Genomic DNA, 13,739 nt, shown 5'->3' with positions numbered 1-13,739 from the left:
TAAAGCATTACAGTGAATTCTGTGTCCCACACCTGTATTTGTTTTTAACCAAACACTTCTCTACTTAAAGCATTACAGTGAATTCTGTGTCCCATGCCTGTATTTGTTTTAACCAAACACTTCTCTACTTAAAGCATTACAGTGAGTTGTGTCCTGTACCTGTGTTCGTTTCTAACCGAACACTTCTCTACTAAATTATTCAGTGCATTCTGTGTCCCGTGCCTGTGTTTGTTTCTAATTGAACACTTCTCTACTTAAAGCATTACAGTGAATTGTGTCCCGTACCTGTGTTCGTTTCTAACCAAACACTTCTCTACTAAATCATTTCAGTGAATTCTGTATCCCGTGCCTGTGTTTGTTTCTAATCAAACACTTCTCTACTTAAAGCATTCAGTGAATTCTATGTCCCGCGCCTGTGTTCATTTTTAACTGAACATCTCTCACATCTAGAAACTTAATTGTGGGTCTTCATACCATGACCATCTGTTAGTTTCAGCAGCCTTTTCCACTTTAGGACAGAAACCATTAACACATTCCTCTTTCAACTGAAGGACCACATCACCAAGCTGCATGTAATCTTCTTTCACATTATACACTTGAACTGACACTCGGCACCACAAAGATGCCTGAATGCTGATAAAACATGCAATAACATTGTACTTGTGGTATACATCAGACATCATCTTGTCTGCTCCTTTTTGTGTGGCTCCATAGGCTGCAGACAGTTCTCCAGGGAGGCGGATGACAGCCATAAATGGAGCACGCATTGACTCTGGAATGGGAAGAACCTCTGTGTCCCAAGTTTCAGCTAATGTTGTTGATGCCCAAGTTGCAAGCTGGCTGTTGTACTTTGTTATTGCACCCTAGTTACAATAGATATTACACCTCTTCTTAGCTATTGGCCGTCAAGATCACCATTGATTGATTATCCTACTTTCTAACTTCCACACATTTCATTGTAATGTGCTGATCAATTCCAAGCATCAATACATTATCTCCCCTATCTCCCCCCTCCCCCTGGGAATTTGATTGTCATCTGTGCCTGGAGGGGGGTGTGGGAAATTTGAACCTTGCCTTAGTGGGTTGGGGAATTCAAACCAGCAGAAAACATGTTTCAATATTAAATATAGAGGAATTTAAAGATAAAGAGTCTGCTTTTGTGAGAAAATGGCTTAGAAGTAAATTTTTAAATCGCAGAATGATGCTTATGAGCAGAAAAAGCCAAACAACAACACCAAAAACCAATATGTGACTTTGCAACTTTCTACAACATTTGTTGATCATCTAAAGATTGTTGGGAATTCAACTTTGACTGGGGTTCAAAATGTACACAAGGAAAGCCCCAAAAGAACATCTTGGGGCTTTCAAGTTGTTTTCTCTCATCAGAACTACTTCTGACCAATCACATTACTTTCAGACAAGACCCCTTTTCCTCATTCAGTCTCCTTAAATTGTTGGCCACTGATTTCCAGTTGCACAAAGATTGCACAGGAGAAAATCAAGAGAACCATGTACTCACCATGCCACCAATTTCTCTATAGAACTGCACAGCAGCTGCAGCTGAAGTATAAGAAGTGTGATCTATAGTACCCTGTTGAAAGAACCTGTCCTGAAGATTTTTGTCATGGAACCATGACACGACTTGAGGGATGATGACATCATGGAATTTGGGACTCACCCATAGAATAGCACAGCCACGAGGGGCAAAGAGCCATTTATGAAGATTCCCTAGAAAGGAAAATAAGAAAACTTTATTTACCAAGTTTTACTGTCAGTGAAAAAGATCTGCATGCATATTTAAAACTTACAATAAAAATTTAGGAAAGGTAACAAGAAATCATAGCAGTTATAGAACAAGGAAACATCTCCCATGTGAGGATTTTACCCCTACCCTACCCCCCTACTATTGCACCTTTATAGTCCTGTATTCTGCTAGGGTGGGGTCAACAGTCAAAACCATCCTGAGTCACAATCAGTTATAGAACCAGGAGAGATTTTCCAAAAATGTTCAATAAGTTTGAAAGGAAGTGAAAAGATTGTTTCTATTTCATTCCAGTAATCACCCTGCATACTTTTCTCTCCCTTGCCCCAGCCCACACATGGAGACTATAGAGGTGACAAAAATGAAAACAGTTACAGACCTAATGGCTGAATTATTCATTAAGATCCAGAGAATAAAGGGAATGATCACCAACCTAAGAAGCTCTGATTGTTAAACCAATTCTCCTAGTCAGTACTAAAGGAAATGTACAGAGAAGAGTACAGAGAATGTGGATACTGATATTTGGGTGTAACAGGTTAACTTACCCACAAAAAAGTCTGCACCAATCCTCTCAAGATCCAATGGGATTTGTCCAGGAGCATGAGCACCATCAATCAACACCAAAGCATTGTGCTTGTGACAAACCTCTGATAGCTTTTTAATTGGAAGCTTCAATGCACTAATACTGGTGATTGCATCAATGATCACTAACTTTACATTTGTGTTCTCCTGCAAAACTTTCTCATAGTGTTCCACAATTTCAGTAACTTGGTACTTAATAGAACCAGTCATGTCTGAAGTTGGAAATGTGACATTGAGCACTAACAACTTTGCCTTCTTTTCTTGGCAGATTTCCTGAGCTGTCATTTGGACAGCACCGTAGGTCTGATTTGTTATCAGGATTCCATCCCCCTCTTGAAAATTAACACTGCGCAAAACTGCATTAATTCCTGATGTGGCATTGGCTATGAATACAAGATCTTTCACATTTGCTCCAACAAACTTGGCTACAGTTTCCAGAGATGAATTCCAATGATTTTTCACCTTATATCTAAACCAGATATCAGGACATCTTTCCATCTCTTCCTGAACAGAAAAAAAAAGAAACAAAACAATATAAACAGCTTACAAATTCAACATAATCTGCATTGCTAACTTCATTATTTCTTTTTCTTCTTCATTACAATGACAGCAGACACTGAGTGGCTGGAAAATTACTTTTAAAAGCTGACAAAAAATCAGTTAGCAGGTGTGATACAGATTAAGTTTTACTTCTGAAAGAAGTCACTTAACACTTTAAGCTACATGGGTGGCCAAGAGATGGACAGAATTTCTCCTTATGATATCAATATAATATCAAGCAAACAGGAAATGAGAATAAAAAAAAATATCCATTATGGGATTATAAGTTGATCGGATCAATATCAGTATCTGGGCAACTGCTCACCTACCCCTCCCCTAACTCAACAACAGTCAATTGACAACAATTTAAGGTTAATGTTGGGTTAGGGGAGGGGTAGGTGGGCAGTTGCCCAGATACTGATATTGATCCAGTTGATCCACCACCAAATTGGCCAAGCTAACATCATCAAAATTGTAAAATTGGCAGACAGTAAGGAGAATTACTGATAAGATCTGAAGTAAACCCTGAAGTAAGTTTTTGTGGAGGGTTATCTGTAGTAAAACACCCAGAGAAATCCAAACACAAAAAAAATGTTAATTAATGTTAAAATTACCTGATACTTCCATTGTGTTTCTTTGACCTTCTTAGGAATAGTACCATATGATCCATTGTTAGTCACTACAATGCTTTCATCAAGGAGGAACAAGTTCTTTTTTATATTTTTACCAAACATGGCAAGCCTATAATCTTTCCCAAATATAAAGGTGAATACTGCACTAACAGACTTGATTACTGCTGCCCACCACACAAATACAACAAAAGTTCCCAGCTGAAGAATTCTGAGGTTTAAAAAAAAAAAAAGATACCAAATCCTTGGTGTTACTACCATCACATTAACCTACATTATTCTATCTCCTAGTTAGCTATGACTGGTCAAGTTACAGGGTTGCATTTCACTGTACCACTCATTTAACCCTTTAACTCCCATGAGTGACCAAGACAGAATTTCTCTTTACAATATCAATACAATATCAACCAGAAAAGAGTGATGAGGATAAAGAAAAATATAAATTTGGTAATAATTAGTTGATCTATTACTAAATTCTCTAAACTAACGTTATGATGATTGTATTGTTGACAGTGAGGAGAATTACAAATTTGATCTGGAAGTTAAAGTGTTAATTCAAAAGTTTGTGATTTGAACCTGTGACCTCTATGATATCTGTACAGTGCTTTACCAATCGAGATAAAAAGCCAACTGGGAGCTTGTCAATATGTCAGTTAAAAATAAACCCATGAAGTAATGAATAAATGACTGTGAATATATGAAAATCATATATGTGACCTGCAGATGATATATGAAAGTGATCTATATCTGCAGTTCACATACATGGTTTTCATATATTCACAGTCAATCAAAATACTGTAGATTCGTAGATCAGTTGTTAAGTCAGAGTACTGGTCTGAATTTAAGGACTATGGATGATAGACGCTCAATAAACTACAGATTGTAGATGACATATGGTCTACCTTTGTAATTCTCCTCCAAAATGGTTGACGTTAATATGACATTCATGTGATCTTAAACAGATCAATTCCAGAAAAAAAATCCTCTGTGTACATTTTTGTGGCTTAAAAATTTCTGAGACTTTCATATAATTTTTCTAACAATCATTTCCATTTAAATAGAAATGATTTAGAAATATACTCGAAGCATGCATACCTAATGTACTTAATTTTATGTAGTCTTTCTTGTACAGAAAGTATATCCACTTTCCCGTAAAATATGAAACAAGTAAGAAAAATAGTGTATTGTATCTCAAATAAATAGGCGCAATGACCACAAAAAATAAATATATTGATAATTTTATATTCAAGCTTAGTACGTGTACCATCTTGCGCTAGTGCTCGTGAATTGAATAAATTTCACAGTTTACTAAATTTCATTTTCCAATTGTAACGTGAGCTCAGTGTAGACTTGAACTATGAAATGACAACTTTAAAGAATACCTCCTCATACGGCTTCCTTTCAGAGAATCAGCATCCATAGTTTCCATAAGTAAAGATTCTTCAAACACGAATTCGCTTTGTAAACATACAACAACAAACTATCGCAACTCGATCGAATTTACTTCACATACGCGTTGTGTGGATTACAGAACAAAAGGTATGGACTGGAATGAATAGATCACTGAGTGAAGATTATGTAAAAGTTGTGACATATCGTCAGGTTTTTTTGAAAAAACCACTAAAACTCGTGCAAAAATTAGAATATTCCAGCAGATGAACCCTTACTCGTAAAACTAGCCAATCAACCGCCAACGGTTTTGCCAACGTGAATAATTCCCATGATACATTTCAAGGGTGCGCTTCATCTGCGTCATTGTAGAGTCGGTTGATTGTCTTTGATTTTGTAGCGACGTTAAGGTAGAATATCCTTCGAAATTCTCTTTCTTTTTTGCCCATCCATGATTCAGTTCACCTTGATTCGAAAGCACACAGCGGCCTTCTTAAGGCTACGTGGTTTTCGTCTCCGTGGAAAGCTATTTTTCCAACTAAGTGCGTTTCGCTCTTTTCTGTCAAGGCGGCACTTCTTGCATCATGGCCGAAGTTGGTGATGAAAACGAATTGTTGGACTACGAAGAGGAGGAGACAGAAACCCCAGCTGAAGCGCAGGCGACCAAAGATCTAGCAAAGAAAGATGTTAAGGGTACCTACGTCAGTATCCACAGTTCTGGCTTCAGAGATTTTCTCTTGAAACCAGAACTTCTTCGGGCCATCGTTGACTGCGGATTCGAACATCCTTCAGAAGGTATAGAAAGCCTACAATAATTTACGTTGTTGCTATATTTCAGTTGCAAAAACCGAATTCCCTTTTCCAGAAAGTTTTTTTTTGTGTCTTTCGTCCTTTGAATGTTTTTATTTTCCCTTCGATGTGTAAGGTGATGGAAAAGTCTCGGCTTAATAAAAATGTAGCCAGTTACTGTTTGAAATGAATATTAATGAGATAATTTATTAACAGAAAATGCTGCAGGGCGTGAAATTAACTTTTTTTTCTGATAGCCAATTCAAAAAAAGTTGGTCGCCATTTTCGAAGACAAACAAAATCTTTCTTTACGCTGTCAGCGTTCTAGATAGACCCTCCAAAATTAAGTTAGGGAAAAGATCTTTAACGTGCTACAAAGTGGACACTAGCATGGATGATATACAACTTTCAGGCTCATCTTAATCCAATATGGCGTCTAGTTATCGATCGAGGTGCATGTGCTACGTTTTGGAAACAAACTTAACGAGGAAATTTGCCGCGGATTTATCTTTGGAAATCTTTTTAATTCGCTATATCTCTTGGTAAGGTTATGATGAAACGTTCTAGTGGCCAATTTGGCAACTAACTTTCAGGATTTGGTCGCCAAAGTGAAAAATTTAGGCGCATTGGCGCCTGTATTAGGCGCAATTTCACGCCCTGTGCTATGATCTTTTGTTGTGAGATCCATTACCCATGTTTGGCCCAAGACTAGTTAGTGTTTCCATGATGGAAAAAGAAATGAAATCACATCTTTTGAGAACTCATATTGGGCAAACAGGAAAGACCACAAGGAAATCCTGTAGATTACTGCATGCATGTATTAGGTAATAACTCGTTGCATCTACAGTATTTGCAAGGTTTTTTTTACAAGATGTTCCCTTCTTTTTCACAGTTCAGCATGAGTGTATTCCTCAAGCAATCCTGGGCATGGATATTATCTGCCAGGCCAAAAGTGGAATGGGGAAAACAGCAGTGTTTGTTCTTGCAACGCTTCAGCAGCTAGAGCAAATTGATGGCCAAGTCAGTGTGTTGGTTATGTGCCACACACGAGAGTTGGCCTTCCAGATCTCTAAAGAGTATGAAAGGTTTTCTAAATACATGAATAACATCAAAGTTTCAGTGTTTTTTGGCGGCATCAGCATCAAGAAGGACCAGCAGACCTTGAAAACCAACTGCCCACATATTGTTGTGGGTACCCCAGGCAGAATATTGGCACTGGCACGAGAGAAGTCATTAAATCTCAAGCATATCAAGCACTTTATCCTTGATGAGTGTGACAAGATGTTAGAACAGCTTGGTAAGTGTTACAATCCTTCCCTCAGCAGCTCCTCCCTAGAGTTGTAGTTGAAGTTGATTTGTTCTGGGGTGTTGTTAATCTCTTTTCCTTGAACCTTGGAAGGGTTTAAATTCCTTGGGGGAGACATTTTTAACTTTCTTTTATTAGATTACCCTCTGTTGCTAAATACTTCCTCAATTCTTGAACAGCTGCTATCCATGCATTTATATTTGAACTTTCAAAAGCTGTATGTTTAAAGTAGGGTAGGGAAGGGAGCAAAATACCAGCACAATAATTAGTGGAGGTGCTCTCAAACCATTACCCCTTGATAACCCAAGAAATCACCCTGCTCTTGAAGTCCACTGATCAGTGTTGTCTCAAGTTCTACCTTGCTCTTATTGCATTTAGCCTTAGGTCTAAGACTAAGGTGAATAGTATTAGTGGTAGTATTGATTAATCTTCTACTGTTTCATCTTTCAGATATGCGAAGAGATGTGCAAGAGGTGTTCCGCATGACTCCACATGAGAAGCAAGTCATGATGTTCAGTGCAACACTAGCCAAAGAGATCCGCCCTGTCTGCAAGAAATTTATGCAAGATGTAATTATACCTCCTAAGTTCCATTGTGAAGTCTGTTGTTGAGCATTCATTACCCTCATGAAGGAGGTGATGGAGAAGCAGCTGTAAGGCTGATTGGCAATTATTGGCACTTCCTTGCAGCAGAGTTGTTTGGCTTGTTTCTGTTGGCTGGCTTTTGGACTTTTTTTTTTCTCTAATGATGGAGTGAGGGCTTAATAGATGGTTTTTTAACGAATAAGCTTGTTTGGAGCATGTTTCTGGGTGTTAATGGTAGAGTTAGGAAAGTTGTATTAGCCAATAAAGTTGTGGTCAGTTGTGTTGGTTTGTGTGCAAGTTGATTTGGTCATTCCTGGTTATTAGCAGTGGGTCATTCATTGGTTTGTATTGTACAGTCTGTGTCTAGGGTTATTTGATGATGGTTGTATGTTTGGCTTGAAAAAATTGAGGTGGTTCCTTGTTGCAAATGTGTCTCTGCTTGGAGGTGCCATTGTTGCTTGTCACTATACCTTGGTTCAGTGAAGGAATGTTCGTGGTCAAACCTTCAGAAGTCTTGATCATGAAGTGTAGCAAGCTAGCTCAAGCAGGAGCAGCAGCCATTACACCAAGTCAACTGCCTCATCTGATGTCAGTTGGTTTCCTCTCCTTCAAGTTCCCAGCCCCACAAGCTGTAACTAATTGGATTGTGTGACGTGTTTGTGTTGTTCTTTTTTCATGTCAGATCAAACCTTTGGTAGTTTAAAATAACTTTTGTTGTTGTTGTGTATGTGTATTTGTCTGTATAAGGTGCCTATTATGGGTTTTTTTGCGTGTTTTGTTTTGTTTTGATTTTTTTCAAGGAAGATTTGTTGGTGACATGTTACAATGCCCAAGAGTGCATTAGGTTTTTCTTATAGTTTAAATTACTATGTAGTACGCTCTTAAGTACACAGAGGTTGATCACTTTGATATTGTCAGGGAATCAATCTGTTTTTTAAGCTCCATTTTACATAGTAATTGTTGTAAATGTGAATTTGTTTTGTTGGGGTTGTTTTTTTGTCTTTACTTCCCCTTGGATGTCATAGTATTTTTTCCAACTCCCTCTTGTGGTAAAGAATGTTGTTCTGTTCTCTTAATTAAACAGCCAATGGAAGTTTATGTTGATGATGAGACAAAACTCACCTTGCACGGCCTGCAACAGTACTATGTCAAACTCAAGGATCAGGAGAAGAACAGAAAGCTTTTCGACCTTTTAGATGTATTAGAGTTCAACCAGGTATCTAGATGTAGTTATAGTCATTTGAGGAGCTGCTGTAGTGAGAGGAGGACTCGGATCCAAATTGGATACAAAAGTGTCATGAGAGAATACCAATTTTGGAAAGATATTAAAAAAATCATTACAAGAAACCAAGTCAGCATTGGATTCCAAGACTAGCATTACACCTTGAAATTGAGTAATACTCAATCAAGATCAAACTTTGTCACTCAAAACTGGTTTCCCCAAAAGTGTGTTGCGAATATTTTTCAAGAATAGGGTTTCGGATTTGCATTATCAGTAGAGTTCAGATAAAACAAAGCAGAAGCTTTGGTGTGAAAAATAGGGCTTCTTATGGGGAAGTTCTTAATAAAGACTGAACAATATTATAGCATTACACTTTATGGTTAATATCAGAGATTTCTAATTAACAAGTTGTGGTTATTTTTGGAACATTTGTTTTTTGATGTTGATTTTGAAGTTTATCTGGGCTTTTTGTGGTGGACAACTTAAATGCTTATACTATTTGCATTTGGGTCATCTTTGATCAAAGCTTTGACCTTCCACTTAACAGCTGTGTCCATGTTTTCTGTTGTTTCTCTATGGAGTATTGACCTAGTGTAAATGAACTTTTACAGGTGATCATCTTTGTCAAGTCAGTGCAGCGCTGCATTGCCCTTGCTCAGTTGCTGATTGAGCAGAACTTCCCAGCAATTTGTATCCATAGAGGAATGGAACAAGAAGAAAGGTGAGTGCCAGTCATTATGCAGTAAGTGATTTTTTTGTTTCAGTTGCCACAATTTACAACCAAATGATGGTTTTGGAAGTTAAAAAATATGACGACTTGAATAGGTACTTTTTTCCCCATTTATATACACAGAAAAGATACTATGGTGAGGATCAAACTATCTCCTAAGTTTTGATACTTTGTTTCCTTGTGGAGCCACCCTGTATTTCTTTTCTCTGTTAGGTTGAAGCAAGTTTAAAAAAACTGTGTCTGAGTTATATATTTATTTCTTCATTCTAACCATAAGTTAACTTTGGAATTTTGACCCCTTATACAAATTTTTTTTATGGAATACTTTGTTGTCATTTGCAGATTGTCTCGCTACAAACAGTTTAAAGATTTCTCCAAGAGAATGCTGGTAGCCACCAATCTGTTTGGTCGTGGAATGGATATAGAAAGAGTTAACATTGTGTTTAACTATGACATGCCAGAGGATTCGGACACCTACCTTCACAGGGTTTGTTAGCAAGAATATATCCTTCGTGTGCAAACCAACTTTTTCCTACTATAACTTGCTCTAGGATTGTACTGCTGTTCAAGCTTAATTATATCTTGGAGAATGTATTTTTTTTCATTTTGATGATTTCCTCCTTAAAGGTTGCTAGAGCTGGACGTTTTGGCACCAAAGGTCTTGCCATCACCTTTGTCTCAGATGAAAAAGATGCTAAGATATTGAATGAAGTCCAAGATCGCTTTGAAGTAAATGTAGGAGAACTCCCAGAGGAGATTGACCTTTCAACATACAGTAGGTGTTAAAGTTTCAGTGTGGAAGTTTCACTCTAAACATTGTTTTTTGCAGCTGTTCAATTGGATACAACTGATTTCTTTAAAAAGGAGAATTTAAGAGGCCTTTAGTAAAATTTCAAACATTTGGAAATGTCGCAGGAATTTTATGTAGACAACATGTAGGCTGCTAGTTTAAGATCTTCTATTTTATAATTACTGAACTTGAAGGAAATCTAATGGTACAGGGTTTAAACAGGTTTTCTTTCTGTTTTTCCTTTGCAGTTGAACATGTACGTTGAATTGATGAAAGTCACTCATAAGTGCAGGATCTTGTAAATTAATAGCATAAGAAGTACCAAGGAAACTATTCTGCTCAACTTTCCTTTCATTTTTTACATAAAACATGAGGTTTCAGGAAGGTGTCTCTTTCTGAAACATTTTATCTATCAGTTAGTACGTGTGCATAAGCACAGACTTTTTTTTCTGTTTTTAACAATGTGTGTATTTTTACTGATCATGGAATAAATGAATATATATGAAATGTGGCTTTATCTGTTGGTTCAATTATCTAATTCATGGGTAACACCCTAAAGGACTTACTGGTGAAGAGAGAAAGACTTGTGTAACAAGTTGAAGACAAACAAAACCCTTTAAATGCATAGAATGACCAACTTCAAATTTCTCCTAACAACATTCGAGAATAGAGCAGATGATCCAAACTTAAGAATTTTGTCCCAAATTCATGAGTTAAAATTGCTTCTCTATGGTCAAGTACATCTTGGTGCGTCCCCTCACACTCATTATGCTAGAAAATGACATTTGTCTCGGATACTCCTCTTAGGCTGTTAATCCGCCCTTGAAAACAATTATTTCAAGGTGTTCTTCCACCGAAGGCTATTGTTGTGCCGGTGGTTACTTCCTATCTTAGATTACTTAAGGTTTGAGGTCAATTACAATCGTCGGAGATTCTTGTAAATGGGACGAAACCATCGGAAAGGAGATGGATTCGCTCAGAGTCAGTCGACACCATCTAGTAATAAGCGAAAGCATAAAAGGGGTAAGTTTCTAAACTGTGATGCAGCGGCGTATAACATAATTTAGTGATAACAACTGAGTTGAAAACGTAAATTGACCACCGTAAAGAGTTTGAAGGCTGAAGTTTCGAGCGTTGGCCCTCCGTCAGAGCGATTGACGAAGGGCTAGCGAAACGTCAGCCTTCAACTCCTTACGGTGGTCAATTTACATTTTCAACTCGGTTGTTATCACTAAATTATGTTATACGCCGCAGCATCACTCTCTGGGTAGTGAAAAGCACTGTGGGAGTAGAGATCAAGAGACCGCCAGAAGACCTAAAAACCCAGAGACCTTAAGACGTATCGACCAAAAGACCAAAAGACCTACGATCTAAAAGGCCCACAGAGCCATTTGACTTAAGATATAACTTTTGACGTCACTGGTGCGTTTTACACTGCACATGAGCCTATTAGTCTTATCTGCTTTCTTGACAATAATCTTTGTCATGGCTGACATTTCTATGTCAAAGAAGAAGATCTAGAGGGAAATATTCTTTTTTTAACAAATTGCTCGATAATACTCCCCTTCACGTTAAATGAGAAATTTTTGAACAGGAACCACAAAGCTATAGTCTCTCTCCCCACAAAAAGGAAAGCCTTGTGTGACGACACTGAAAAACCTGAAAGGTTTATGCCAGTTCCAGTCTCTGCGGTCTGTCTTGCGCAACAGTTGCATTGAACACGTGAAGTGAAAGGGGTCAGCGAGTTGTCTGGTACAGTTTGATGGTGTCAATTTGTAAATATATGGTTTCTCGCCGCTTTACCACAGCGGTACAGCTATCAGCAGAAATCATGCAACAAAGGACTTATGAGGTAAGTTGGTTTAGGGGTTGTTTTGCTTTTACGAAGATTAAGAAGCAACCAAGACTTTAATTTCGTTGCTCAGATATGCAAAGCTGTAGGGCGGTCATGGTTACTGTTTTGAACTTGCACTCATCGTGTAAATTCTACCAAGCATCTTTGACGAGATCTAATGACTTTCTTTGAAGGATGCTGTGAAGAAACTAAACTCTCTTCAAACGAATGCTCAAGTCCTGGAGCAAATCCGCAAAACACGGGGAAGGCTGGCACAGAATAACTTACCGGAGATGAGAAGCTTCACTGAGCGAGCTGGGGTTAAAGTGAGTTTTACTGGTTACACTATCCTTTGTTTGTTTTTTAAGCTACCGACAGGTTATCTGTTCGTTATTCTTTTTCACCTACAAGGCTCGGGAACGTGTCAGAAGCATATACAGTGTGTAACTTTAGAAATTCTTGCCATTGTTGTTGTTATTTCACGTGACGTTATTTTACTTTCGTGACAAATGTGAATTTTTGGCGGGTAATCATGTGTTAACAAAATTAGTGATCGTCATTTGAAGGTGAGATGTGTGGCCATGTCTGTGTTTATGGGGTGAAATGGGTAAAAACGTGAAATGTATTACAAAATTTTAATTCTTTTCCTTAACAATCTTTCCTTAATGTTGTCATTTAAAGTCTGGTAGAAAAGCATTAGAGAGCGCGATTTGAAACACGGCACTGTGCTATTGCGCGCTGAAGCTTGTCAAGTATCCAACATACTGTCTCTCCGATTGATTGTACAAAGTAGAATCAGTTTAATTTAATGAGATTTGTGCAATGAGAGCGTTATTAAATTCATGAAAACAACCATTCAGAACAACTCAGATGTCTCAGTTATAGTTAAGGGGGTAAGTTTCTAAAGAAACTGTGGTGCTGCGTCGGTAGGAGAGTACAACAGGGTAATTTAACTGTAAAACTCTGATGAAGGGCTAACACTCGAAATGTCAGCCTTTAAACCCTTTACGGTGACCAATTTACATTATCAGCTCAGTCGATAACTCTAAATTACCCTCTCGAATATATTCATCAGATTTGATTGGGTTCAATAATGCACTTTGTATTATTAATTGCCAATATTTTTCAGAAAAAACAAAAACAAAGCCAAAAAAAAAAAAGATGAGCAAATGCCAAGTGAGGGTCAATGAGGCAAATTTAGTTTTTACAAAGGCAGCACTGATTAAATATTCATCACTGATTTGACAAAAGAGTGAAAGGTACATATATCAATTGAAATCAACTTGAAACAGTTTTTTAATCATGTGTTTTTGAACTATTAAGTTCACAAGAGTGTAATTCTTTTATTAACTAACTTCTATTTTGCCTTTTGGGTTTTTTTTTTTAATTATTGTACTTTGCATTTTATTGGTGACAACTTGATTGTACAGTATTGTGCAAAAGTAATGCAAACGGAATTCGACGAATTTCGTTATTTGTTCTGACGATCTTTCGTCGAAAGTTCGGGCGAAAATTCGATCGAAAGTTCGAGGCCTCTTAAGCGACATTTCGTTTGAACAAAGGGCGCTTTTTCGTTGAATTT

General features: G+C 37.6%; 3 protein-coding genes across 5 annotated transcripts in view; 2 read left to right on the top strand and 1 right to left on the bottom strand.

The window, feature by feature from the left end:
* Positions 1–7: 7 nt before the first annotated feature.
* On the bottom strand, positions 8–5,196 carry LOC131795698 (uncharacterized). The gene is made up of 5 exons (XM_059113304.2): positions 4,896–5,196; positions 3,499–3,724; positions 2,308–2,848; positions 1,520–1,728; positions 8–863 (listed from the first exon to the last, which is right to left on the bottom strand). The coding sequence occupies exons 1-5, from the start codon at positions 4,940–4,942 to the stop codon at positions 447–449; spliced, it is 1,440 nt and encodes a 479-aa protein (XP_058969287.2). The 5' UTR covers positions 4,943–5,196; the 3' UTR covers positions 8–446.
* A 54-nt stretch (positions 5,197–5,250) lies between these two features.
* LOC131795658 (spliceosome RNA helicase Ddx39b) lies at positions 5,251–10,830 on the top strand. Of its 2 annotated transcripts, XM_059113251.2 has the most exons (9): positions 5,251–5,312; positions 5,470–5,697; positions 6,584–6,988; positions 7,448–7,566; positions 8,666–8,797; positions 9,415–9,524; positions 9,876–10,020; positions 10,161–10,308; positions 10,572–10,830. In XM_059113251.2, exons 2-9 carry the CDS (start codon positions 5,487–5,489, stop codon positions 10,586–10,588), a joined length of 1,287 nt encoding a protein of 428 aa, XP_058969234.1. In that variant the 5' UTR covers positions 5,251–5,312; positions 5,470–5,486; the 3' UTR covers positions 10,589–10,830. The 2 variants fall into 2 exon arrangements, with proteins under 2 accessions (XP_058969234.1, XP_058969233.1); XM_059113250.2 differs by lacking the exon at positions 5,251–5,312 and having other exon boundaries at positions 5,323–5,697.
* A 1,214-nt stretch (positions 10,831–12,044) lies between these two features.
* Positions 12,045–13,739, top strand: part of LOC131795653 (folylpolyglutamate synthase, mitochondrial-like) — a 13,752-nt gene continuing 12,057 nt past the window's right edge. For both annotated transcript variants that reach the window (XM_059113244.2, XM_059113243.2), the window contains exons 1-2: positions 12,045–12,175; positions 12,352–12,483. In XM_059113244.2, the coding sequence (XP_058969227.2) occupies positions 12,086–12,175; positions 12,352–12,483 (222 nt within the window). In that variant the 5' untranslated portion in view covers positions 12,045–12,085. The remainder of the gene's footprint in view (positions 12,176–12,351; positions 12,484–13,739) is intronic.

The sequence above is a fragment of the Pocillopora verrucosa genome, chromosome 4 (genome assembly GCF_036669915.1).
Source record: "Pocillopora verrucosa isolate sample1 chromosome 4, ASM3666991v2, whole genome shotgun sequence".
Taxonomy (NCBI): domain Eukaryota; kingdom Metazoa; phylum Cnidaria; class Anthozoa; order Scleractinia; family Pocilloporidae; genus Pocillopora; species Pocillopora verrucosa.
The sequence above is the reverse complement of the archived record's forward strand: the minus strand, read 5'-3'. Positions and strand labels throughout refer to the sequence as shown.

Excerpts from the sequence above, each read along its gene's own strand:
- LOC131795698 (XM_059113304.2), bottom strand. The coding sequence starts at position 4,942 with ATGGAAACTATGGATGCTGATTCTCTGAAAGGAAGCCGTATGAGGAG. Across the intron at positions 1,729-2,307 it reads TGGTGCAGACTTTTTTGTGG|GGAATCTTCATAAATGGCTC; the intron begins GTAAGTTAACCT and ends TTTCCTTTCTAG. Across the intron at positions 864-1,519 it reads ATAGAGAAATTGGTGGCATG|GGTGCAATAACAAAGTACAA; the intron begins GTGAGTACATGG and ends TATTGTAACTAG.
- LOC131795658 (XM_059113251.2), top strand. The coding sequence starts at position 5,487 with ATGGCCGAAGTTGGTGATGAAAACGAATTGTTGGACTACGAAGAGGAG. Across the intron at positions 6,989-7,447 it reads CAAGATGTTAGAACAGCTTG|ATATGCGAAGAGATGTGCAA; the intron begins GTAAGTGTTACA and ends TTCATCTTTCAG. Across the intron at positions 8,798-9,414 it reads ATGTATTAGAGTTCAACCAG|GTGATCATCTTTGTCAAGTC; the intron begins GTATCTAGATGT and ends GAACTTTTACAG.